At 42.9% G+C, this 25,439-nt stretch overlaps 1 protein-coding gene and 1 pseudogene across 5 annotated transcripts in view; one reads left to right on the top strand and one right to left on the bottom strand.

The window, feature by feature from the left end:
• The window catches only part of ARID3B (AT-rich interaction domain 3B), a 60,310-nt gene extending 50,417 nt beyond the window's left edge, over positions 1-9,893 (bottom strand). For all 5 annotated transcript variants that reach the window (XM_036844130.1, XM_036844132.1, XM_036844129.1 and 2 more), the window contains exons 1-2: positions 9,792-9,893; positions 6,539-7,187 (exon numbers count right to left, since the gene is read on the bottom strand). In XM_036844130.1, coding sequence (XP_036700025.1) covers positions 6,539-7,108 — 570 coding nt within the window. In that variant the 5' untranslated portion in view covers positions 7,109-7,187; positions 9,792-9,893. The remainder of the gene's footprint in view (positions 1-6,538; positions 7,188-9,791) is intronic.
• LOC118890823 lies at positions 205-23,651 on the top strand (annotated as a pseudogene).
• Positions 23,652-25,439: the final 1,788 nt, after the last annotated feature.

A 25,439-nucleotide genomic window follows, 5' to 3' on the forward strand; every position in this document is an offset into this window, starting at 1 on the left:
CCAAAAAGTTCATGTGACTTACTTTATTGTGATATACACAACCGAATCCGCCATATCTCCACGGTATGCCTGTAACATGACCTACACTAAAGGTGAAGACAGTGCCTCTGAGAAAGTGATGTTTAAGGTGAAAACGGAAGCTGGGGTAAGAGCCTGAAGGAGTGTTTTAGGCAGAAGCACTGGCATATGCAAAGGCCAGGGTGACTGGAGTACAGTGATAGGTCAGGATATTGGCAAAAATAAGGCTGGAGAAGCAGGCAGGGATCAGATTATGCAGATTTGGACTTTTACAATTAGAGCAACTGATGACAAACTTCGAGGGCGTTAAAGTAGTGACATAATCTGATTTGGTTTTTAGAAGATCACTGTAGCTGCTGTGCGGAGAATTAGAATGGAGGAGGGAAGACACAGAAACTTGTTGATAGTTACAACGGTAGGTAAGAAGCTTGGATTAAGTACGCGATGGTGGAGGAGAGAAGTGGCAGGATTCTAGATATTTAGATGGGAGAACTGATAAGAATTGGTGATGAACTGGACATTACCAGATGGAGTGATAGAGTAGAAGGTATACAAAGATAGTCAGCTCTAAGGTTTCTGATATGAATGACCAAGTGGGTAGAAATGCCCTTTACAGAGAAGGAAAATAGAGGAAATAGTTGTGGGGAGTAGGTGGGAAATTAAGAGTTACATGTATTAAACGTGAGGTGCCAGTAAAACATCTAAGTAAAACATCCCAAGAAGGTAGTTGGGAATATATCCATTGAACTCAGAATGGAAACATGGGCTCAAACAATGTACACTGGAGTCAGTGGCTTGTGGACAGTATTTAAAGCCATGAAAGTAAAAGAAATTGCCCAGGGGAAGCATATAAAGAAGAGGGTTTAAAACTGAGCCCTGGGGAACTTGGAGTTCTAGAGGTTAGATAGAAGAAGAGAAAGAGGTTAAAGAAAATAAGCCAATGGAGGAGCTACAGAAAGGAAGAAAAGGAAATGTTTCAAGGAGAGGAGTCTACTGAATTCAATACTGCAGAGAAATCACATGAGGCGAGAGCAGGCGGGGCTTGGAAACATGGTGATCACTAGGAGGCCTTACCAAGAGGAACTTCAGGGATATGGAAGAGACAGAGGCCAGACTGAAGTGTGTTGAGGAGTGAGTAGAAGGTGACAAAGTGGAGGTAAGGAGTGCAAACGACTTCCGAGAGGCTTTGTTGTGGGAAGTGCGTGGATAGTCAGGACTACAGAACATGTTGGAAAGAGATGTGCAGTCAAGGGAAAGTTTTTAAAAAGTGATTTCTAGGGAATTTCCTGGCAGTCCAGTGGTTAGGACTCCATGCTTTCACTGCAGAAGGTCCGGGTTCGATCCCTGGTCAGGGAACTAAGATCCCACAAGCCAAGTGGCGTGGCCAAAAAAAATAAAATTAAAATTAAAAAAATAAAAAGTGACTTCTCATTCCCTGGTAGCAATCAAATCAGGCAGATATACTGATTAAAAGGAGACTTTTTTTTTTTTTTTAATTTGGGGATAGTAGAACACGTGTTAATGTGGAATAAACTTCAGAAGAGAGTCCCAAGAGTCAGGGAAATGGGTTCACAGATGGAGCAGGTCCCTGAAAATTAGGAGGGGATGGGATCTGGGACACACATGGAGGGATTAGTCTTTGCTAAGAAAGATAAAGACCCAAGTTAAGTCCCTAATCATGTATTTATAAGAATTCAACATAAACAAAGCTTACTTCTACCTAAAGGAGAAATATCCTTATTTTAATATGGAAAGAAGCAGCTTCAAGAGTGCAATGGCTTTAACTCACATAATCCTGAAATGCTTCAGAGAACCCTAGAATACTAGAGTTTGGTTACAACTCTAGAAAACTTGAAAAGGAGTTGCTTGAGAGCACTAAGATTTATGGAACATCTTACCCTACAAAGATAGTAAAAATTGAAAAATTATAGCTTCAAAAAGTATTTAGGTGCTAATGACAATTCAACCTAATCTTTGCATAATGGTATAAATTTTAAAAAGATCTTTCACACTCATTTTCTTCTTCCATCTTTGTAGTATCTTTAAAATTGCTCCCTGAGGATGGCAAGAGAGGATTATCATCCTCTGGGAGAGATGTATGTATGGGTTCAGAAAGGTAGGGTAGGACATCTGTCCCAAGCATTATAGCAAGCAAGTGGTGGAGTTAGGATCTAAATCCACATCTTTTGGCTCCGAAACCAATGCTGATTTAATAATTACATCTTTTACTACATAACAAGTTTGCTGAGTATTTAAGCCTTGACCTTTTGGGGTTAAAGTCTAGAGGGGCGACCGAGCACTCTCACAAATCACCATCAACATCTTAGATATCATGGAACACCGGGCTGAAGAACCACTGACAGAGCCAAATAAGAGAGCGCAAGTTCTAGGTCCCATTCCTCCCCCAAGTGATGGACAGTCTGCTCACCCAGATGATGACAGGAGAAGACACAAACTCAACAAGGATACTGAAAACAGAAGTGAAGAAAACTCAAGGTTGCCAAACACTTCAGTTACCAGGGCCAAAACACAAAGGAAGAGTCTAGGGCAGTGTCTGATGAAAGCACAGCATATGTTCTCGTTCTAATTACACAGTCTAAAGCAGGGTTTCTCAACCTTGGCGCTACTGACATTTGGGGGCCAGATAATTCTTTGCTGTGGGGGACTGTCCTGTGCATTGCAGGACGTTTAGTAGTATCCCTGGCCTCCACCCACGCGATGTCAGCAGCACAGCTCCACCTGCCCCAGTCATGACAACTAAACATATCTCTCGACTTTGCCAAACATCCCTTGGGAGAAGGAGGGGTTGGGGAGATCAACTCCAACTGAGAAACACTGATCCAGATGGATTCCACTATGAATATCGGAGCTAAGGCCATGCAAAGCAGACCTACAAAGAAAGTGGAGAAAGCGCATGATCTTATTTATTTTCAGGTAATAGTCTGCACAATCTTTACTAAAAGCATCAAATGTTCCAAGACATGCAGTACGTACCCAGAAAAGTAGGCCTAGCCTGAGAGACTACACCTCACTACTTAGAGGAACTCTTGGTAATGGATTCTGGAGACCAAGCAGTCAGTCAACCTTCCTCCTTCTCACACTCAGTAATCCAAGAGACTGCCAAAGTATATAGAAAATCAGACACACTCTCTGGCTCTCATATGCCCATCAAGCCATCATTCATCTTCCTATCCTATGGGAAGGAGTCTTTGCCCTTCTGGAAAACTGGCTCCATTAATGGGCTCAAGACAGACAAAGCCTGCACTGCCTGAACTGCTCTCTTTCCAGAAGGACAGAAGACCACCCCTAACAGGCCAGCAACACCCCTAGCTGGTTGTATGTTGACAGGCTTCTACTGATCTCCCTTGAGAGAAGGGACACTCAGCTCTCTGTTGTCTTGTTTTACAATTATTTACTCTGCCCATCGAAATCTGATGGGTTTTAGAAGCTTGGCTCAAGGGCATTATCCATCTTCCCATCGCTCTGGGGTCAGAGGATGCCACACTCTTTCTAACAATCCAGGCCTTGAGAAGCAAATTACTTTCTTACTTACTTTCTAAGAGTTTCTTCAAGGAGAAAACGTGAAATAATTTTGACTTTACATGTTATAAGATTGTGATTTCAGAAACAAAAGATAATCTGTGGAGCCCTTAAGCGTTCCAAATTTTGCTTTGCAGTTGGCAGATGCCCACTGAGGCCCCCACACCAGCCCCAAATCTTGTAAATACTTTTGAGTATTTATGTTCATTTACCAAGCTATGTTAGCTATGCTGTAGACAAAATCAACTTTATCTTGGTGTATGAATATCTGAAACAAAACTCTGTTTTAAAATATCTGCAGCATAGCTCAGACCGGACAGTTGGGCTTTAACTGAGTCAGGACAGTAAAATTGTTGCAACCCAAGACTCAATCCCCCTTGAGTTCCCACACTGCCTCTGCTAAACCTAGCTGGTGAGCTCTTCAAGGGAGAAGCATGCCTTAGCCCCTGGAGCAGAGGCCTGGCCTAAAGAAGCCTCTGTAAAAGTTTGTCATGTAAAAGAACAAAATGGACACTGTCACCCATTAATAAGATCTTTTTCTGCTCTCTGGAAGTTAACTGCATAAGAAACAAAAGACTTTGAATAATTTTTTAAAAAAGCTAGTCTCACAGTTTGTAGTAGTTTCTAAAGGCTCTCCCATAGGATATTATTTTAGTCCCCCTTCCAAAGCACAACTAAAACATTTTAAAAATCCCCAAGCACATTATTTACTGTTAGAAGCAGGATTAGATAAAGGAGGAGGGCACAGACCAAATCAATCTTGAAAAATTAAATTCAAAAGGAGAAAAGGAGGTACACATCTAAGGTTTAAAGTCATCGTTACCCAGTGACCCCCTAACCCAGCTCTTGATCTCCAAATCCAGGGGGAGGGTAAATTTAGGGTGAGAGATTAGGCCTCAGCTACGCTGGCATTTAAAAACATTCTGGCAGGTGCTCTGCCAGGCAGTCTATAATTAGTGAGTATGCCTCGGAAACTTAAAATGAACTCAAGGGGTTTCAGAAGCCAACAGCCAGCCTCCCAAGCACTGAGCTGTGCAGCCACGGGGCTGATGCTGTCTAGAACCAGTGTTGGGTGCCTGCATAGCGCACACGTGTGTGCACGTACACGCCACTTCTGCAGAGTGTCTTTTTTCAAAGCTCTAATGGCTTGACCTCAACACCTGCTGCACTTCCTGAAGACAGACAGGCTCTGGAGCTCCACTTGTTCCTCGCACGAGGCTGTACTTTCTAGGAACGACCGCACACATGCAGAGGCTGGCCAGCTGCCAAGGCGGGGGCAGCCCAGCCACCTCGGGCCTGAACTTTCCCAGTGCTGTCAGGGCGGGATCCCACTAGGAGCTGACTCAGCGGCCAGCATGGAACTCTGCCAACCACACAGCAGTGCGGGGGCTGCCGGCAAGTCACAGATGTTTTGCTAAACCAAAGCAATCAACCGGGAAGCGGATCTGGGCTGGCGGCCAGGCTGCTGCTGTCGGGGAAGCTGGCATTCTCTGATCCTAGTCCGAGCTCTGCCACTACCTCCCTGGTGATCTGAGGGAAAACCTCGGTGCATCTCAGTGTCTCCCCTGCTTCCGAGCATGTCTGTGTGGATGCAGCAGAGGATGGCACTGTTTGCATGAAAGAGCACCTGGAGCACTACTACCCACCACACGCTGGTTCTGTTAATCGTCACAACATCCTTGGAGGTAGGCGTCGTTAGTTTGATTTCACAGAGGGCTCAAAGGAATTAAGAGCCCTACCAAAGGATCACAAGGGTAATAGATGGAAGAGATGGGATTTGAACCCCACTTTGCTGGCTCTGGGATCTACTACAAACACTGCTACTGTGAAACTCAGATCAACTGCATAGGCAGGGCGCCTTGATAGAAAGATGCTGAGTTTTCAGCTTGCAAAGGACCTTTCTCATATGACTTCTCGGATGCCCTGTGTAAATCCATAGCCCTTCACAACTAATTTCTAAACAGCACCACTGGACCACATGGAGTATATGTGCTTATGGGGAGGACCCAAATATTACCGGCTTTATTATGAACTCCCTGCCTAATCACCAACAAGTCACTTAGCCTGGAAGAACTGATCATCACTCCCATTCTTCAGCTGAAGAAAAGCGGCATGGCAAGTCAGAAAGACAAGAGGAATTAGAAGGCAAAGAGAGCACAGATTCCTTAGGTTCTACCCCCTAGGATAATTCATTAGGACCCTTGAATCTATATTTTTAAAAACTCCCTAGATGACTCTGATGCTCTGCCATGTTTGGGAATCACTGAAGCTTGCCTTGGCTCAAAAGGGAATTGTGAGGGATTCCCTGGAGGTCTAGTGGTTAGGAGTCTGCACTTTCACTGCCATGGCCTGGGTTCAATCCCTGGTCAGGGAACTAAGATCCTGCAAGCCGCACAGCACAGCCAAAAAAAAGTAAAAAAATAAGGGAATTGTGAGGTCTACCCTTCCCTGTTTCAAAGGAGGTGATATAAGGGTGAAATGAAATCATGTCTAAAGGCTCTTTGCTGGAAAATATACACAATGCAAAAGGTTCTCATCAGCTATGTTTAGCAGCAAAACAACAAAACTGATCTTAAAAAGCATGATCCTGGGTTAGCCTGGAGCTAAGACACTGTGTTAGGCAAGACTGTTCTCTTACCAAACTACTACTAGAAAAACTGAAATTAGAGCCACACATCTCATTTTTAGATATCCCTCATAACACTGTTGCAACCTCATTCTTCCTTTAAAAAAAAAAAGACTGTACTTACAGTCTTTCATATTAAACTTGGAACAATCTATATTAGGAATAACTTACACATTTCACTGCTCTAATCAAGAAAACAACTATGAGGAAAAAACTCAGTCTATTCATTCTAGGCTGCTGGTCACTGAAGTAGGCTGAGAAGGCACAGACTGGCACAGACCCTGGCAGTCCAGTACCCCTCCCTGGCTAGCCTTTAGGGAGAACAAATAACGCCCCCATACCAGAAAGACTGACCTGCTTGAGCTGCTCATCCAGATTCCAGCCCGGCTGCCCTGCTGTGGAGACCGAAGCTGAGGCCTTAGGAGCATCTTTGGTATGGTCTTCTTTAGCTTGCTGTCCATGTGGTGGGAGCCCTGGCGCTGGAAGCAGACCAGATACGGGTGCTGCTCTGGGGTCTTGGCGAGCCACCTTCTGCACGTGAAAATATTTTGAAGCAGCCTGGGTCTCTTTCTCAGCCACCTCTGCAACTTCATCATCCCCATCCTCATCTTCCAAACCTCCTTCCTCTTCCTCAGGCTCTGAGTTCACCTTGCTCCGTTCAAACACTCGGGCCACTGCTGGGGCTGGTGGAACTCTGGCTAAGGGACCCAGGGCAGGGCTGCCAGAAGGCCTCCCAGGTGTGGCAGAAAGGTGAGTCTGCTGTGTGACCAGCTTCTGGGCAAACAAGAACGGGGTTTCTCTCATCTGCTGAACCTGCTTCTCTCTGGCGTCCATCTGCAGAGGAGCCAGGTGTGGTGGCTGTGGTGGTGGTGGCGGCTGCTGCTGCGGCGGCTGCTGCTTCTGCTGAGGCTGCAGTGGCTCCATCACTGCCTCAAGCTTCACCCACCGATTGGCATGGCTCTGAACCTGGGCACAGCCCGGCAGGCACACTGGGTGTAAACCTCTAAGTGATTAATAGAAACCACAAAGAAGGAGAAAACAAAAAAGAAAAAAAAACAAACCAACAATGTAAAGCAGGTATAAAAAGGTTTTCTTTTCTCCAGTAAAGGGCATGAGTTCTGAGTATTAAACATATGCCCGTAAACCTGAGTTTTAAGATGAGTAAGTGGTGGGAGTTTGAGGTGGGGGTAGGGCGGGGTAGGGGGTGGTGGGAGTTGGGTAAGGAAAAGTATGCAGAAGAGGAACAGGATTTAAGAGGAGAAATACAGGATGAATCTCAGCTGCGGTGGACTACTGTGGGTTTAAAATGAAGTAAATCCAGATGACATTGAGTCTGCAAACATCTGTGTTCTGATCTCTCTTCCTCAACATTATCAAACATTAATCTGTTTATTACTGAAAAAGCAACTGGGTTTGCACTGTACAGAGGTTGAGAGTATGAAAACCACAATTAAAAAAAAAGGGAAAGAAGGGCCTGCCTACAAGAAAGAGAATATTGCTTAGGTTCCCAGGCCCATCAGAGAAAGATATTACCATCTAAGCAAGGCACAGAGCTATCAGGCAGACGGCAAGATTTCTCCCATAGAAAAGCGGAACCTAGCAAACTGCTCTTAGGTCTAAATTTTTAAAATTTCCCAGATCAAATTGCCAAGCCTGCTTTTTGAGTGGGCTGAGCCAATGCTAACCAGACATTATATAGCCTCAAAAAGAATCCAATTTCAACAACATGAGAGAAAGAAACACGCAAGGAGGCAAGAGTTTCAAATTGCAATCCTCACTCAAAAAACAAACGGGGGAATTCCTCTGGAGATTTTTAAGGTAATTAATTGGAAACAGGTATCAATATTGTCTAAACGAGGCAAAGCTTCTTTTTCATAAACAGCCTACTAAATCTCTTCACATCCCCTTTCTTTCTGATTCACTTCTATGACATTCTATGACGAATACAAAAAGAAAAGGCTTTCAGGCCAGAAGTATTCTGGGGGCAGGTTTATCAGCATTCTTACCAATCAGTCTCCAAACACACACCCCTTTCACACCCTCTCCTCCTCTAACCAACCCCCCTTCCCTTCCTCCTTTCCAGGCCCCCATCCCCAGCAAACCTCACTTGAGTTATGCTTCCTCAGCAAGTCTCCATAACTGAATGGATTACTATGCATGGGCAAATTTTAGGTTAACAGGACTTGCAACATGGCGTACAATGTTGTCATCACATGAAAGAAGAAGCTGCACTGCACAGGTTGGGACTTGATATTTGCGTTGTTCCACTGTTTTAGGACTGGGTAGAAAGATTTAAAAACAAAAAACAAAAAACCCCAAAAACTTAAATATCTTAGGTATCTTCAAAAATTCATGGGGAAGTAATCAAACTCCTAGCAATAAAAACTGTTTGGATTTAGGCATTTTTTTAAAACCAGGTTAGAGAAAAAAGGTACGACTTTTAAAGCTAGGCAAAAAAGTAGAAATTTTAAAATTCTCATTTTCTGTTTAATCTTAGAAGCACTGCTTTTGTCTTTTGCATTCTGTGAAAGATTCAAATTCCAATTTGCCTCTTACTCCCTTTACTTCCTCTCTTGGCACTTTAGAAAGTGTGAATTATGCCGGAAGCAATACTTTCATTCTGCTATAGCCCTTTTTACAGTGTAACAAAGCATGAAAAGATTTACACCCACATTAAATCCAGTTGCCAAAAGTGTTCATTTAAAATAAAAACAATTTGCATCAAAGAAAAGTAAACCAAAGAATAAAGAAAATAATTCGGTGGTCATTTTAATTCTCCTTACAACATTATAACATCAATCAATCAAAAGCGGGATAATTTTTCATCCAAGTCCTGCCAGTCATTGAACAACTGCTTCTCATCTTGTGGCACCATCTTCTCTGTATGCTGTCCCCAGCAGAGGGGGTGGTGTCTCACAGCCTCTTTAGTTAAGGCTGAGATGACTCAGTTCTACAACTCGATACACACACCCTCCCCCAAAGAGCCTATCTTTCCCCTGTCCCTAAGCAGCTAGTTGATCCAAACAACAATACCACCTGCCTACTTTTAGAAAACTTAGGTCTCAGAAATCTAAACCACTCCATCCCTTCACACGGCTCCCTCTCCCATTTCCCCTAAAGTTCCCGAACCTCTAAGCCCGGCGCAACGGACTCCTTGCAGCTTTGAAGCCGGCCTCGCCCACCATTCCCTCTACCTTCGCTGCCGGATCCCTCTGGCCTCAGCCCCCTTTAAGCCCCATACCTCCACCCCCCCGCCATTCTTTATACCCCCACAACCCAATTCTATCACTTTTACCTCTACTGAGCCCTCCCAGCCAATCCGCCGGCTCTTCTTAGATTGTCCCAACCCCACCTATTCTAGCCGTCTCAGTTCCCAGGGGCCCCTCACTCTTCCCATCCCTTTATCTCATATCACCCTAATGGGCGAGGGCGCCTCCGGGCTCCTCCCAGCTCTCTCACTTTTCCTCCTTGGCCCCCGTGCTCCGTTGGCCCGCGTCTTCACGTCTTCCCCTACACACCTGCCTCTCCTCCTACTCCGCAGTCCCCTCCACCTGCCACAGCCCTCGCTCCCGCCGAGGCTGAGGGAGCTGGGCCCCACGCGGCTTACCTGTACGGGGAGCTCCGGGTCCGCCGGCGGTGGAAGAGGCAGCCACTCAGGCCCCGGCGCGGCAGCTGCGTTTCGGACTTCTCCGCAGCCGGGGGCCACAGCCGGGGCGGGGCCCGCACCGGAAGCGGCGCCGCGGGGCCGGGTTGCCGGCCCGGGGCGGGAAGGGGGCGGGGTCACACGGTATGGGGCGGGGCCTGAGGCCGGAAACGGCCAAAAAGGGAACGAGGGGCGGGGTCGGGCGGAAGTGACTTATAGGGAAAGCCCCGCCCAACTGAGTCGTGGGCGGAAGTGAGTAGAAGCTGGCGGAAGCTTCCGCCAATGGGGAAGCGCAGACATGGAGGAGTTCCGGTGTGAGTACTTCCGCGGGGAGTTGAAAAGAGCCGGTCTGCTTTCAGTCTTTTCTGAGTGTTTTCTAGTTGTGGAGGTTGGTGTAGCGTGGGCGGGCGGTAAGTTGGGAGGAAGGTAAATAAAGGACAAGGAGTGTCAGGGTTTTCTGCTGCTTCGGTCCCCTCCCCAACCTCCTACCTTCAAACCGATCTTCCTCTGAGATTCCCGCTTCCAGATCAGCTTTTCTCTGTTCTCTGAGGATGCTGCGTCCCCTGGAGCTCCCTCACATGGATTAGTAGTGTCGCTTCCCAGGTTCCAAAAGTGGGGGCAAGGTGCCATATACTGTCACCTCTTGTAAAAACCCTTGCTTCTCTGACGCTTACTTGTAAGACTTTGCTGCCCATTTAACCGCCTCTGTAGAGATGATCTGCTAATTTGTGCATCCAGGTCCTTGTCTTACTTTCTCTTCTCTAACCATCTTCCATCTTGATAAATTCAGAGTCACTGTGGACAACTCATTTAACATGCAGGCCTCATCCCTTACATCAACCTCCCAATCCCAGTCAAAAACCTGGACCTTGTCACCAGAACCCCTATCGTGTTATGAATCAGTAGTTCGAACATCCCTCTGTCCAACCACAGCCTGATAACCTTTAGCTTGACTGCTTAAGAACTTCACCATAACGGTCTTTTTTACTTTATCAGAACCTCCAATCTGTTGAAAGCTTCTACTTAATTCTCATTCTTCAGTTCCTTCCTTATCCATCTTAGATTCAATGGTACCTCATTACAATCCCCCTCTTACTTACTCTTAAACCTGCCCCAACACTCCTCTTTTCCCCAACTAAGTCCTCCACTGTGGGTGGACTAACATTCTTCTCAATGCCTGTAACTTGTCATAGTAAATTGTCCTGCTGAACAGATTGGCATCACTAAATATAATAATGTCAGCCTTAAATGGGCTTTGAACAGTGTCTGGAAATTTCATTATATTTTTCTAGTTAACCTGCTCTCCACTATCAGCAAGTCTCTAATCCCCTATGCTTCCCGTACCCCTTCCCCTGATTATCTTACTGTATAAGTAATAGAAAATGTAGAATGCCCTAAAATCTAGAAATCTACATGTGTTCCCATCTGTCCTTTCCTCCTATAAGTTACTCAATCAGAACTATTCACTGAGGGACTTTGCTGGCAGTCCAGTGGTTAAGAATCCATGCTTCCACTGCAGAGGGCACGGGTTCCATCCCTGGTTGGGGAAATAAGATACTTCATGCTGCGCAGTGCGGCCAAAAAAAAAAAAAAAAAAAAAAATCATTGAACTCCCACTGTATGCCAGATGAGGCACTCATGTACTCATCTAGGTGCTTGTTGAGCAATGAACAAAAAAATTCCTTGTCTTCAAGGATCTTCCTAATGTGAGGAGACAGAAAAACAATACATATATATTTGTTTTTATACATATGTATATATATATATATATGTATTCTAAGAAGAACAAAGCAGGGTAAGGGTTAGACATTGGTCTCAGGTGGCTGCTATTTTAGACATTAGTCAGAGAAAGACTCATTGATAAGGGACACTTAAGCAGAAACTGGAATTGACTTGATGGGGGTAAGCCATGTGGATAACTAGGGAAAGCATGTTCCAGACAGAGGAGACAGCAAATTCAAATGCTCTGAGGCAGGAACGTGCTTGACATGCTATAGAATTAGCAAGGAGACCACTATAGCTGATACAGAGTGAGTGGGGGGAGAGTGGTAGGAGATGACATCAGAGAGGTAGCCAGGGGCCCAGTCAATGTGGGACTTTGTAGGCCATGGTGACAACTTTGGATTGTTACCACTTAAACCACTGAAGAGTTTTGAGCACAAGAGTAACTTGATCAGATTTAAGTCTCTGAAAGTTTCATTTGAGGGAATTCCCTGGCAGTCCAGTGGTTAGGGCTCTGAGCTTCCACTGCTGGGGGCATGGGTTTGATCCCCGGTTGGGGAACTAAGATCCCGCATGCCACATGGCCAAAAATAAATAAATGAAAAAATAAAAGTTTCATTCTAGCTGTCGTATGGAGAATAGACAATGAGGGTATTGAAGTAAGAGTGGAAGCACTAGTCCTGGCAGAAGATGATGGTGGCCTGAACTAGATGATAGCATTGGAGGTGGTAAGAACTGGTCAGATTTCAGGTGTATTTTGAAAGTAAAGCCACAGGATTTACTAATGGATTATGTATAGGTTAGAGAAGAGAGTCAAGGGTGATCAAGGTTTTTGCCCCAAGTAAATGGTAGAATAGTGATATCACTACTACCTGGGGAATTCTATCAGAAGCTGACCCCAATGGAATACTACTTAGCAATACAAAGGAAAGAAGTATTGATACACCCAACAACTTGGCATTATAACAACATAACAGTAAAGGCATTATGCTGAATGAAGGAAGCTAGTCTCAAAATGAAAATCTTGAAATTATTAAAACTATAGTGATGGAAAATAAGTCAGTGGTTGCCAGGAATTAGGGATGGAGGAGTGACTATAAAGGGATAGCAAAAAGAAGGGTTTTGGGATGATGAAACTCTTCTGTATTCTGACTGTGGTGGTAGTTACATGAGTCTATACATGTATTAAAATCCATAGAACTGTATAAGAAAAATACAATCAATTTTATTGTATGATAATTTTTTTAAACTTTAAACTTTCCATGCATGCTCAAGTTTCCTTTCCCAATTCTCAGGGTTCTCCCCTTAACCTCTTGCAATATTGGATCCTTCCATCAGTTTCAACCATCTTTTGCTTTGAAAAAACAAAAACAAAAAAAAACCCTTTCCTTTGACCCCATATTCTGTGACTAAAGCCTTATCTCAAGATTCCCCTTCCTGGCAAAGCTTCTAGAATTACTGCCCTCATTGCAGCCCAAGTGATCTTATCTCTCTCCTTAAAACGCTCTATGGCTTCCCATTACTCTTGGGATCAAGACCTAAATTCCTTCATGTGGCCTGCAGAGCCCTAGCCTCTGCCTACCTCTTTGGTTTTATTTCCTTGCCTCACATGTAGTAGAGGACCCAAGAGGGCAGCCTTACTAGGTAACCTCAGTAGTTGAAGCAGAAACACCCCCCTCCCCTTTCATAGTAATGTGTTTAAATCCTGAGATATTCACCCATTATGGTTACAAGGAATACCATTTAATCTCGCTACTTTGGCTTCCGAGGTGTGGTACATTGAACGGAATAGCCATAGTATTTTCAGCTTCTCCCATCGAGAGGTGGAGTCTATTTCTCCATTTTATGAATCTAGGCTTGGCTCTGTGACTTGCTTTGTTTTATGGAATATTAGCAGTCTTCTGATACTAGAAGTCTTAAAAAATGCTTACAATTATGGCTTGCTCTCTCTTGCTGCTGAGAACTCTTCCATCACCTTGTGAAAAACTCCTGGCTAACCTGATGAATGATGAAAGACATGTGGTCATCACCCCAACTGACATCTAAGCAACTGCCAGACATATGAGTGGGGCTCCTTAGACCAACTAGCCTGCCAACCATCAGACATGTGAGTCAGGCCATTGTAGACCATCTAGACCCAGCTATGCTGGCCCAGACCAGAAGAAGCCCATCGACAAACCCATAGACCAGTGAAAAATTAGGTTTATTGTTTTAAAGTTAAACCAATTAGTTTTGAGGCAGTTTGTTTTGCAATAAAAGATAACTGATACCCAAGGCATTTCTTTGCATCTATCAATCAGGTTGGATTTACTTGGTGTAATTCTTAGAGCTGAAGAAGAGCGTCACCGTGTATCATCTTCACATAGCTGGCCCATGTTACCTTAGGTTCTCCCATCACATTTCTTAGTGTTTTGCTTAAATATAGCAGGGATAATCTTACATCATGTCTCTTTTATTTCAACTGTTCAATAAAGGTGATATCATTTGCATGGTTTTCATTGATTTTATTTCTCTTGTTAAAAATAAAAGTTGAATTGTATAAATATTGGGTATCATTTGTATGTATGTTTTGTTATAAATTTAGTCTTAAATAGTACAGGGCATAAAAGCTAAGAAACAACAGGTAAATGGCCATATTATAGAATAATAGTGTAATTAGTAATAATTAATGAAGAGAAAGTGCCTTTATGTCTTCATGATAACCAATGTTAATTATTGTTGTAATTGTGTCCATCTTAAAGAGATCTGGTGTTTTCACATGAATGGATGTCAATTTGGGGACTTGGAACGTATAAAATGTTTTCCCATTGAAATTAACAGTGATGATGTTTTCGACTTGCATTGGTCCTACAAGAGGTTTTTCAGGTAAGGCAGAAGGGCAGTGAGGCAGTTACTATACATTTTACTGTAATAGGAAATTAAAATGTAACAGATGATTAAGATTCTTCTTGTTCTGAGATCAAGGTATAGCCTCAGGAACCTCAATTAGCACGTGTGAAGCCTCTGATGAGTAAATGGTATTAACTGTGTGTAAGGAAAGAATGTGACAGTCCAAGGCCAGGGGTCTGAAGGCAGGTATATCCAGTCCACACACTCCCGAGGGGACCTTGCTGCTGTGGTGGTGGTTGTACCAGTAACGTTACCTGCCGCCTGATTGGGCTTCCAATGTGTTTTCCTACAGAGGGGCATATGCCCATCAGGCTGACTCCTGGGTCCTTTATTTCACAGAAATGTTTGTATTTTTGTTGTTGTGGTTCATCTTTTAAATCAGATAATTGGTATTTGGTGTCTGATGTCTCGAGTTGTGATGTGTCAGCCTCCACAAGCCAGTCAACGCTGAGGAACTGCCAGCACCTAGTTATTGAGGACTCCTGGCGGTGGGCAGCCAGCCGTCCCCTGCAGGAAGCAGCTCTCTTGCCACATTCCCTTTCAGCCTGCTCTCACCACGAAGGTCCTTTCCAACCCTGTGATTCTGGGATTTGCCAACATTTTGGTGAACTGGACTATGTTGTTCTTTCCCTCACCTGGGAATAGAAGAGGTCAGACCTCTAAGGCAATTGGTTCATCTTTGAAAACATTGGATCATTTCACTCTTCTTGACACTTAATTGAAAGCTGTCTTTGCAAAGCTCCACCTAGATTTCTGTGGTGGCCCTGGCACTCAGCAGTCCCGTAGACTTCCAGAGCAAAGGGGAACAGGAGGCCGTTCAAGCCATCTGTCCTAGAACGAGACATCTGGTCTCAGGTCTGTGCCTCTCGTCAGGGCTCTTTGGGAGCCATGTGGCCCCCCATCCAACAGAGCTGTTATAAACCAGACACCATCAAGTGCTGGTGAGAGGGTGCCCAAGCTGAAGTTGGCCTGCCAGTGAGGCTGGTTGGCTGGGAGAATTGTGGGTCCAGCTGGTTCCTGTAAATGTGTCCACAGATACCTACACATGCCCAGGGGCTTTAATCCATCAAAAATCTTTACTCCCAAGCACCAGCACTGAAGGTTGAGTTCTCAAGAATAGTAATATACATTTTTCTATTGTCAAGGTTGGCCAGGACTCTTGCCCTTTCTGTGTTAAAAGAAAAAAAATCAAGACAAGTATAGAGATGTTATGAAGGAGACCAGGCAAGGATCTTAGTTAGAAACAAGAGCTCAGAAGATGCAAGGTATACTGAAGAAACATCAGTGGAAAAGAAATTTCCCAAATATAGGGAGGGGAGCACTTGCTTTTGTGATGTTTGGGCACCAGGTTCATCATGTCTTTATTGCTTCCACACAGCATGTGCACCACAGCTGTGTTTCTGTTGCAAGCTTAATGCTAGTTAATCCTGAATCTGAGCTAAAGGAAACCAAGTATAGTTTAATGGGAGTTCCTGACATTTTATTAAGGTGAAATATATTCAGTGCCAGAGAAGTTGAAAAGGTTGTCTGTTCTCCATGCCTTCATTTGCTACTTTATGGCAAGAGCACATGTTGAAGGCTTTGATGGATTCAAACTAATCTTAACACAGGTTCTTAACTCTGCTGCAATTTCAGGGAATAGGAGATAACCCCATTTGGGAATCTGTTTCAGAAACTTCATCTTAAAGAACTGAGCTCGGTTTTCAGTCTCTCCACTTAAAGTGAGAGTTTGATTTTATAATGCTTATAACTGCACTGAGATTAGGTTGGAAGAGAATAGGGTGGTTATAAAACTGTTAGTTTTACTAAAACTGATTTACTAATAATGTCCTCCTGACCAATTCCCTTTCATGCCTCCTCCTACCCTCACAATAAATAGGGCAAAATACTTAGCTTAACGCTGTGGTCATCAAGCAACCAGTCATTTCCTAATATGGACAGTTGAACCCTCCAGTTTCACTTCTGGAATTCAAGTGCTAGGAGAATGGCATTTACGTTTGTGTATGTTTTCTGTAGCTCCTTCCCTCTCACTCCCCAACTCGATGAAGCCTCTGTGTTGTTTGCTTTAACAGTAATTATGGCATCTGCAATGACTGAATTTCCTGAACCTGCAATATAGAATCAGCCTGGACCCAATACAATCTAACCCTGACAGTTTGATACAAAATTCAAATGAATAGTCACAAGATTTGAGGGCTCTCTCCTCAATAAAAATGAATCATCCCCCACCCCCCAAATTACAGTCTTTACAAAGAATGAAGTCAGTACATTTCTACTGAGATAGGAAGTGTTCAGTTGTAGAATTTAAAAAGAAACTAGCAAGTTACAGAAAAGTATGTAAAATAAAATCATTTTGAAAAAGAAAAAATCATTTAATCTTTTAAAAAACAATTTCCCATCTTAACAATAAAGATAGTTATGATACATGTCCTAACCTTAGACTCAGGTTTAATTTTTGCTTTCTTTGGTAATTAGAAAAAAATTGTATATTAAGGAAAATTCTACAGTGCTTATTAACTGATGGTTATCATGCGCTAAGCACTTCACTTACATTATCATTTAATCCTCAAAATAACCCCCATTTTACTGGTGAGAAAACTAATGCTTATAGTAGTTAAGCAACTCACCCAAGGTTAAGTTACATGTTACACGTAGCAGAGCTGGGATTTGAACCCAGGGCTGTCTGACTGTAATTTGTGCTGCTAACCACCATGCTATATTCCTCCCATCAATGTAAGTATTTGAATTTGTAACCATTTGAATTTTACAATAGTAGGCCACAGAGAATCAATATGGTCAAATATTAGCTTTGTAATTTGTCTAAAAGAAACTAAGTAAAGTCCTAATTCAGAGAGTAAAACCAGACACTGCTGGACCTGAAGCTGAACTGTGCCTTGCATTTGCAGAGTACCAGCTGAAAGAACTGCAACATAGAACACTAGCTAAAGATTAGAAAAAGCCTAGATGTCCATCAGTAGGGAACTGGTTAGGTAACATTGTACTTAAGCTGTCAAAAAGCAAAAAGAAAGAATATAAAATGAAGTTTTTAATGTACTAATATGGAACACTTTCCAAGACATTAAATGAAAAAAGCAAGGCTCGTTACAGGATGTTTAGTATGTTACCATTAATAATTATGTTTAAAGAGGATGTATATATATAATCATTATGTTGAACAAGCATGACTCATGGGGTGTATATCAGTTAATGCAGGCTAAACTACTGCAACAAATAGATCCAAAACACGACTCAGCAAAATAGTTTATTTCTTGCTCACCTAATAGTCCTGGACAGATATTCAGGTCAGGGAGGAAGCTCTCCTACATTGCCGTCATTCAGGGTCCTTGGATCTGTCCATCTTGTGGTCTACCATCCCCAGAAAGTGGTAGATATTGCTTCCACTCACATTACATTGGAGAAAATTTGGTCATATGGCTGCACCCAAATTGAATGGGAATATGGGAAACTAGTCTAGTAGTCCCAGAGATTAATAGCTTTCGGTAGACAGACAAGGTCTCTGTTACAGTCAGCCTCTCTGGTCACCAAATATATTCACCCTTCCCCCAAGGGAGAAGACAAAAGTCCCATTCAATTATTGAATTTCATATCAATATCTGGATCACAGTCTTTTCTAATTAGCCTGGATGAAACACATGAAAAGATGCTCAATCATTAGGGAAATGCAAATCAAAACCACAATGAGTTTAACAGTTAAAAAAAAAACCCACACTGAGGTATCACCTCATACCTGTCAGAATAGCTATTATCAAAAGACAACTAACACAACATTGTAAATCAACTATATCCGTCCAGGACTATTAGGTGAGCAAGAAATAAACTATTTTGCTGAGTCGTGTTTTGGATCTATTTGTCTATATATATATATCTCCTCCCACATACACACACACAATGTAATGTTGGCCTAAAAAATAATGAAATCTTGCCATTTGTAACAGCATGAATGGACTTAGAGGGTATAGTGCTAAGTGAAATAAGTCAGAGAAAGACAAATACTGTATGATCTCACTTATATATGGAATCTAAAAAAAAACACAACAAATGAACAAACAACAAAACAGAAACAGACTCATAGATACTGAGAGCAAACAGGTGGTTGCCGGGGGGTGGGGGGTGGGGAATAAATGAAATGGGTGGTGAGATTAAGAGGTACAATCTTTCATTTACAAAATAAATGAGTCACAGAGATAAAATGAACAGCATAGGGAGTATAGTCAATAATTATGTCATATCTTTGCATGGTGACAGATAGTAACTAGACTTATTGTGGTGAGCGTCTCGTAATGTATAGAAATATCAAATCACCATGTTGTGCACCTGGAACTAACACAGTGTTGTAGGTCAATTATACTTCAATTAAAACAAAAAGTTAAATGGGGGCGGGTAAAAAAAGACACGCTTTCTGGGCAGTGAAGGAAGTTCTCAGATTAGACCCAGTTTTGCTCTCGAGGAATAATTCTCTTGTCATTGTTCTCCTTCTACCCTGGTTCTGCCCTCTGGCAAGTCCTCCCTCAGCCATTTTTTTCCCTGGCTGTACGTGAAGTGGGAGCATGCCTTCCTTGGGGACTATACAGCTTTGACAGCCTGCTTCCTGATGGTGCAGGGTTGGAGACCCAAGTGTTGTTTTATGGCTTTACTTATTTATTCAGGCCAGGCTTGTGGGGTTTTTTGGCAATACAGTTCCCTCAGAAACTTCAGATCTATTTGCTTTGAAGCAGCTTATATTCCCAAAGATCTCTCAGACAGGTTTTCAACATTATCAAAAAAGTGAGAGAAACTTCAAAAAATTTCAAAAGGTAACAACCTGGTCTATACTCCTTTTCTTATTACCATAACTTAGGTCAAGAAGAGGCTCTTGGGACTTCCCTGGTGGTCCAGTGAGTAAGACTCTGCGCTCCCAATGCAGGGGGCCTCGGTTCTATCCTGGTCGGGGAACTAGATCCCGCATGCATGCTGCAACTAAAAAAAAAAAGAAAGAAAGATCCCGCATGCTAAAACTAAAGATCCCGCACGCCTCAACAAAGATCCCAAGTGCCACAACTAAGACCCAGCGCAACCAAAATAAATAAAAATAAATAAATAAATAATTTTAAAAAGAAGAAGAAGAAGAAGATCTTATCTGACGGTTTAATCTGTGAAAATGTGAATTATGACTTTGGTGAACTTTCCAGTCCCTCCTTATTCTACTAGTTGTATATTTGTTTATGTTGCAGTCATATTCTATGTAGTTGGTGTCGGAATTAAACTCTACTATGTGGTGGCTGCCTCATCAGATGGTGCAACAGATGATCCTGAATCAAAAACAAAATGAAATCATGATGATCACTACAACCACCATTTCACCCAGCAGGGAAAACCATAACCATATCTAACCTAGATAGATTAGATTTAGAATTCTAGACTAGGAGTCAGCAAATTATGGCCTGTGGATCAAATCTGGCCAACCACCTGTTTTTGTAAATAAAGTTTTATTTGAACATGACCACACTTATTTGTTTACATATTGTCCATGATGCTTCTGTGCTACAACAGCAGAGCTGAGTACCAGCAACAGAGACCGGACGGCTTGCAAAGCCTAAAATATTTACCTTCTGGTCCTTTGCAGGAAAAAAAATTGCCCATTCTTTTTTTCTGATTTTTAATAAAATGTGTCCTATCATACCTGTGCACATATTTTTTAGCATTCTTTTTTTAATATCTTTTTTTTCAATTGAAGTATAGTTGATTTACAATGTCGTGTTAGTTTCAGGTGTACAGCACAGTGATTCAGTTATACACATATATATGTATATTCTTTTTCAGATTCTTTTCTCTTATCGGTTTTACAAAATATTGAGTACAGTTCCCTGTGCTATACAGTAAGTCACTGTTGGTTATCTATTTTATATATAGTAGTGTGTGTATGTTAATCCCAACCTCTTAATATATCACTCCCCACCCCCCTTTCCCTTGGGTAACCATACTTTTGTTTTCTATGTCTGTGAGTCTCTTTCTGTTTTGTAAATAAGTTCATTTGTACCTTTTTAAAAAATTGCCCATTCTCGTTCTAGACAATATTTAATAGCCTCTTCCATGATCTGTCAATGAGGACCAAAAGGGAGATAAGACTGGAAAATTCCACTCTTTACACTACAAAGCTACAGTAATCAACACAGTATGGGGCTTCCCTCGTGGCTCAGTGGTTAAGAATCTGCCTGCCAATGCAGGGGACACGGGTTCGAGCCCTGGTCTGGGAAGATCCCACATGCCATGGAGCAACTAAGCCTGTGCGCCACAATGACTGAGCCTGCGCTCTAGAGCCCGTGAGCCACAACTACTGAGTCCACGTGCCACAACTACTGAAACCCGTGCGCCTAGAGCCTGTATGCCACAACAAAAGCCACCTCAATGAGAAGCCTGCGCACCGCAATGAAGAGTAGCCCCTGCTCGCCACAACTAGAGAAAGCCCGCGCAGCAACGAAGACCCAATGCAGCCAAAAATAAATAAATAAAATTTTTAAAAAACCAAAAAAAAGAGTATGATACTGGCACAAAAGCAGAAATATAGATCAATGGAACAGGATAGAAAGTCCAGAGATAAACCCACGAACCTATGGTTACCTAATCTATGACAAAGAAGGCAAGAATATACAATGGAGAAAAGACCGTCTCTTAAGTGGTGCTGGGAAGACTGGACAGCTACATGTAAACGAATGAAATTAGAACACTCCCTAACACCATACATAAAAATAAACTCAAAATGGATTAAAGGCCTAAATGTAAGGCCGGATACTATTAAAGTCTTAGAGGAAAACACAGGCAGAACACTCTTTGACATAAATCACAGCAAGATCTTTTTCAATCCACCTCCTAGAGTAATGAAAATAAAACCAAAACTAAACAAGTGGGAACTAATTAAACTTAAAAGCTTTTGCACAGCAAAGGAAACCATAGGCAAAACGAAAAGACAACCCTCAGAATGGGAGAAAATATTTGCAAACGAAGCAACCAACAAGGGATTAATCTCCAAAATATACAAAGAGCTCATGCAGCTCAATATCAAAAAAAAACGAGGGCTTCCCTGGTGGCGCAGTGGTTGAGAATCTGCCTGCCAATGCAGGGGACACGGGTTCGAGCCCTGGTCTGGGAAGATCCCACATGCCGCGGAGCAACTGGGCCCGTGAGCCACAGCTACTGAGCCTGCGCGTCTGGAGCCTGTGTTCTGCAACAAGAGAGGCCGCGATAGTGAGAGGCCCGCGCACCGTGATGAAGAGTGGCCCCCACTTGCCACAACTGGAGAAAGCCCTCGCACAGAAATTAAGACCCAACACAGCTAAAATAAATAAATAAATAAATTTTAAAAAAAAACGAAAAGAAAAGAAACCCAATCAAAAAATGGGCAGATCTAAATAGATGTTTCTCCAAAGAAGACATACAGATGGCTAAAAAGCACAAGAAAAGATGCTCAACATCACTAATTACTAGAGAAATGCAAATCAAAACTGCAATGAGGGGCTTCCCTGGTGGCGCAGTGGTTAAGAATCCACCTGCCAATGCAGGGGACACGGGTTCAAGCCCTGGTGCGGGAAGATCCCACATGCTGCGGAGCAAATAAGCCCGCGTGCCACAACTACTGAAGCCCGTGTGCCTAGAGCCCATGCTCCGCAACTAGAGAAGCCACCGCAATGAGAAGCCCGCACATCACAACAAAGAGCAGTCCCTGCGAACCGCAACTAGAGAAAGCCCGCACACAGCAAGAAAGACCCAACGCAGTCAAAAATAAAATAAATAAAATAAATAAATTTATTTAAAAAAACAACTGCAATGAGGTATCACCTCACACTGGTCAGAATGGCCATCATCAGTCTACAAACAATAAATGCTGGAGTGGGTGTGGAGAATAGGGAACCCTCCTACACTTGATGGGAATGTAAATTGGTACAGCACTGTGGAGAACAGTATGGAGGTTCCTTAAAAAGCTAAAAATAGAGCTACCATATGATCCAGCAATCCCACTTCTGGGCATATAACCGGACAAAACCATAATTCAAAAAGATACGTGCACCCCAATGTTCAATGCAGCACTATTTACAATAGCGAGGACATGGAAGCAACCTAAATGTCCATCAACAGAGGAACGGATAAAGAAGATGTGGTACATCTATACAATGGAATGTTACTCAGCCATAAAAAAAGAACGAAATAATGCCATTTGCAGCAACATGGGTAGACCTAGAGATTGTCACACTGAGTGAAGTAAGTCAGACAGAGAAAGACAGATATCATATGATATCACTTATATGTAGAATGTAAAAGAAGGGTACAAATGAACTTACCTACAAAACAGAAATAGAGTTACATATGTCGAAAAGAAACTTATGGTTACCCAGGGTAAGGGTGGGGGGAGAGATAAATTGGGAGATTGGGATTGACATATACACACTGCTATATATAAAATAGATAACTAACAAGGACCTACTATATAGCACAAGGGAACCCTACTCAATACTCTGTAATGGCCTATATGGGAAAAGAATCTAAAAAAGAGTGGATACATGTATATGTATAACTGAATCACTTTGCTGTACACCTGAAACTAACACAACATTGTAAATCAACTATACTCCAAGAAAAATTTAAAAAAAAAAGACTTCCAGCTTTTGGCTCAGAGGAGGCCAAGGTGCAACTTTCTTCAGTCGTCCCGAATCCGGGTTCATCCGACACCAGCCGCCTCCACCATGTTGCCTAAGTTCGACCCCAACAAGATAAAAGTCGTGTACCTGAGGTGCACCAGTGGGGAAGTTGGTGCCACATCTGCCCTGGCCCCCAAGATTGGCCCCCTGGGTCTGTCTCCAAAAAAGGTTGGTGATGACATCGCCAAGGCAACTGGTGATTGGAAGGGTCTGAGGATTACTGTGAAACTGACCATTCAGAACAGACAAGCCCAGGTTGAGGACTGATCATCAAGGCCCCAAGGAACCGCCAAGAGACAGAAGGAAGCAGAAAAACATTAAGCACAGTGGAAACATCACTTTTGATGAGATTGTCAACATTGCCTGACAGATGCAGAATCGATCTTTAGCTAGAGAACTCTCTGGAACCATTAAAGAGATCCTGGGGGCCACCCAGTCTGTGGGCTGCAATGTTGATGGCCGCCACCCTCACGACATCATAGATGACATCAACCGTGGTGCAGTGGAATGCCCAACTAGTTAAGAACTGCAAACAAAAATAAAGGGTTATTTGACAACCAAAAAAAGAAAATTCTGCTCTTGCCTGAAGAACCTTACTCATGTCCTCAGGTATTTAAACGGGAAAAGGAAAGACCAGTCAATATCAGTCTTGAGCGGAATCACCCACAGACAACCAAACCCTGCTACAATAGGTCTGCTCTTGAAATCAACCTAATCAACGACTAACCCCACTTCATTTTGAGCCAGTCATAGCCAATCATTTACATTTAACCTAAACCCCACATTTCCCCCAAGCCCTATATAAACCCTATCTTTTACTTTGTTCACAGAGATTATCTGTCACCTTGCAGTTCTCCCTTGCCTGGAAATAAATAATTTCTTAAATAAATAATTTTGTGTGTTTGTTTTTCTTTCTAGATTTGAAAGAATTGTGATTCCTTTAATACAAGCAAACCTAAAATGCAATGAATTAACAAAATAGAAGTTTAGATTCTGCTCACCTAGCAGTCTTGAACAGGCGTTCAGCTTGGTGGGGCAGCTCTCATCCTCCTTGTCATTGATGGACCAAGATTCCTTCTATCTGTCATCTTTCATGGCTCTGTCACCACTTGCATCCAGCTGGGAGGAGAGGAAAGAAAGAGTTTCATTGTGTGTGGGTATGGGGGGAGGTGTTTACTAGGCCAGTCCTGGAAGTGGCACCCATCGATTACCCCTTAATCCATCTTACATCCCATTAGAGAGAATTTAGTCTAGAGGTTATATCAAATTGTAAAGGACAGAATGTATATAAGTAGGGAGCTAGAGGTCTCCATTACAGGGTGTAAATCAGAAAGCATCTTAATTTTTGTCTTCCACTGGCCCTTTAGTTTATTCTCTATGGCTCGTTTTCCCTTGCCCCTTTCACCTTGGTCAAATCCATCAACTTTGCTAATTACTCTTATGTATTAAAAGTCCTCCTGAAATGCTAGTCTCCCAAACAACATCAGTTAAGTAACAGAAATGCCCAGCCCCATCTAATAGTCATCACTCTAAAATTGATTTAAGACTGAGGCTTCTTCCTCTCTCCCAGCGTGGGCCTCTAGGATGTGAGTCACCTCCTATGGAAAAGGAGTGTGTGATCAGTTTCATTCTTTCTTCATTCAGTGCTTCCACTTTCCTCATCTTGTTGCTACTGTCTCTAATCCTTCCAAGCTGGGTGGCTGCTAGTTCGTCTGGTGTCTTTGGATAGATTAGAAAAAGGTTCCCCCTTCTGGGTGAATGCAACCCCATGGTGAGAGAACTGCACCTCTGTGTGAAGTAGGAAAGGCAACTCTTGCTCCAAGTAGACACAACCCCGTGCCAGGGCATATGGTTTGGAGAGTGGAAAGCAGGCTGGATTTCAGCCCCCATTAGCACCTACAGTCAGGTGCCATTTTCGGCAAATAACTTACACAACCATGAAGCCTGTTAAGGTTGAAACATATGGAGGAAGTCACAAGGGAGACTGTAATGTTTGTACTTGACTAGTACTGTCATGAGTGGCATCTGCATTCTCTGGGGTTTGCAGAGGTTTAAGGCTTACTCTTTTTTTTGCAGGTTGTATCTCTGAGTTCTTTAAAGCTCCATCATTCCATCTTTGGGGATCTCATCTCTGTACTTTCTTTTGCATAGATGAGTACATTGCTTTTGTGGTTGTTTGTTTACAATTCTTTCTTGAGTCTCCAGGCATCTGGTGATACGCCTCCACCTTCCTTCTGCTGAAGTCCACTCACTTCTTTTGGCAGCTTTCTTGAACAGGATCCAAGACAATGCTTCTCCAGAGCTCTTGCAT

The sequence above is a fragment of the Balaenoptera musculus genome, chromosome 2, assembly GCF_009873245.2.
Source record: "Balaenoptera musculus isolate JJ_BM4_2016_0621 chromosome 2, mBalMus1.pri.v3, whole genome shotgun sequence".
Classification (NCBI taxonomy): domain Eukaryota; kingdom Metazoa; phylum Chordata; class Mammalia; order Artiodactyla; family Balaenopteridae; genus Balaenoptera; species Balaenoptera musculus.